Source organism: Condylura cristata, unplaced genomic scaffold (genome assembly GCF_000260355.1).
Source record: "Condylura cristata isolate star-nosed mole 26May11 unplaced genomic scaffold, ConCri1.0 scaffold00009, whole genome shotgun sequence".
Classification (NCBI taxonomy): Eukaryota; Metazoa; Chordata; class Mammalia; order Eulipotyphla; family Talpidae; genus Condylura; species Condylura cristata.
Genome location: NW_004567110.1, coordinates 57,881,342 through 57,882,884, shown reverse-complemented (window position 1 = coordinate 57,882,884; position 1,543 = coordinate 57,881,342). Strand labels below are relative to the sequence as shown.

Below are 1,543 nucleotides of genomic sequence, written 5' to 3'. Positions count from 1 at the left end.
CTAAATAAAATCTGGACCTTTATCCGGATTTCATATATAAGTTCAGTACACAAAACTCATATAGCTGCACTATTCTTTCATTTATGCTACTAGGCATATATATATATTATATATATTATATATATTTATAAATATTATATATATATATATTTTAATTAGAAAAACTCAGTTTTGGAAAGTCTCCCATACTAGACTTCAATCAACCTGGGACTAAGACCTGCTTGACTTAAGTTTTCCAGCAAAGGTTCAATATACTGCTTATTGATATTACTTAAATAGAGTTCTGAGTTACCTTACACTTGATTTAAAGCAGCTTCAAAAACATAGAAGTAGCTACCCTTCAAAAATCTATTTCTCATTTTTACTACTTGTGATCTCTAACAGGAACCAGCAGGAACAAATTCCCAGCAAGTAGTGAAAATACAAAAATAATGAAAGAAAAATGAACACGGTCTTCTTTATTATACGCATTACAAACAAATGCTTTTTTAATAAAAATTTGAGCTGCAGCTACTCAACTTTGTTAAAAGAAATACTATTTTTCTAATTGGAAACATTTAAAATTTGACTCCTCGCTCTGCGGCTCCTGGAGAAATCCACTTAGATCTCGAAACTGCGGACCTTACCAGGTTTGCCGGTTCAGCTCACTAAAAACGACAAAAACCACACAACTCTGTCAGGCACACTGAATAAGGCTAACTGAACTTACCATTTTCCCCGCACCACAGGGAAGGAGGGTGCAGCGTGGGGTGCCCGAGTAACCTTTGCAATCTTCCCAAAGCCACTCCCAGAGCCCAAGCGCTGCCGCGAAGCGGGCGCCGCAGCACGACAGCGACGGGGCCGTGGCCGTAAAGCAGCGCCGCGCCACTGCGCGTGCCCAGAGGCGGCTCAGGGCGTCCTTGCAGGGGTCCAGCGTTGGGGGGTCATGGCCGGTCCTGCGCGGGGCGGTGGGGCCAAGGCCCTAGACCTGCTTCGAGCCCTGCCCCGTGTGAGCTTGGCCAATTTAAGGCCGAATCCAGGCTCCAGGAAACCGGTAAATGGCTGGTGGGGGGAAGCACAGGGTGGTGGGAGAGAAGGAAGCGGCTCCTCGTTCCCGTGCTGCTTTCAAGGACTTTTTTGCAGAACGGGGTTAGGATAAGTGTAGGATTAGGATGAGTGCAGAGTTGCCGAACTCAGGTTTTCCTTGGCTGCACGGAGGAAAATCCTCCCACGTGCTCCCGCTGTTTAATAAGGTTTATTTTTGAAAGCAGACTTAGGTTAATTAGGGAGAAGAAGGGAAGACTCAGAAACTATGAAAATGATTGTCTCATTCAGAATTGTATTTAAGCCAAAGTGTTTCACCAGTATATTTTCGCGGGGATCATGTGAATTGATCTATTACATTAGGTGTCTCCTGCAAATCTGAGTCCAGCGATAAAAAGTGTCCCTTAAAAAAAAAAAAACAAAAAAAAAAACATTGCTTTAGTGAAATAAGAAAATATTTTCATTTTTTCATTATAAATTTTTCTTGAGATTAAATATCTACAGATGCCAATTACACATA

The 1,543-nt window shown here is 42.0% G+C and overlaps 1 protein-coding gene across 1 annotated transcript in view; it reads left to right on the top strand.

The window, feature by feature from the left end:
* Positions 1-873: 873 nt before the first annotated feature.
* MRPL15 (mitochondrial ribosomal protein L15) overlaps positions 874-1,543 on the top strand; it is a 5,341-nt gene continuing 4,671 nt past the window's right edge. Inside the window, exon 1 of the mRNA XM_004679875.2 lies at positions 874-1,089. Within this exon, the coding sequence (XP_004679932.1) occupies positions 926-1,089 (164 nt within the window). The 5' untranslated portion in view covers positions 874-925. The remainder of the gene's footprint in view (positions 1,090-1,543) is intronic.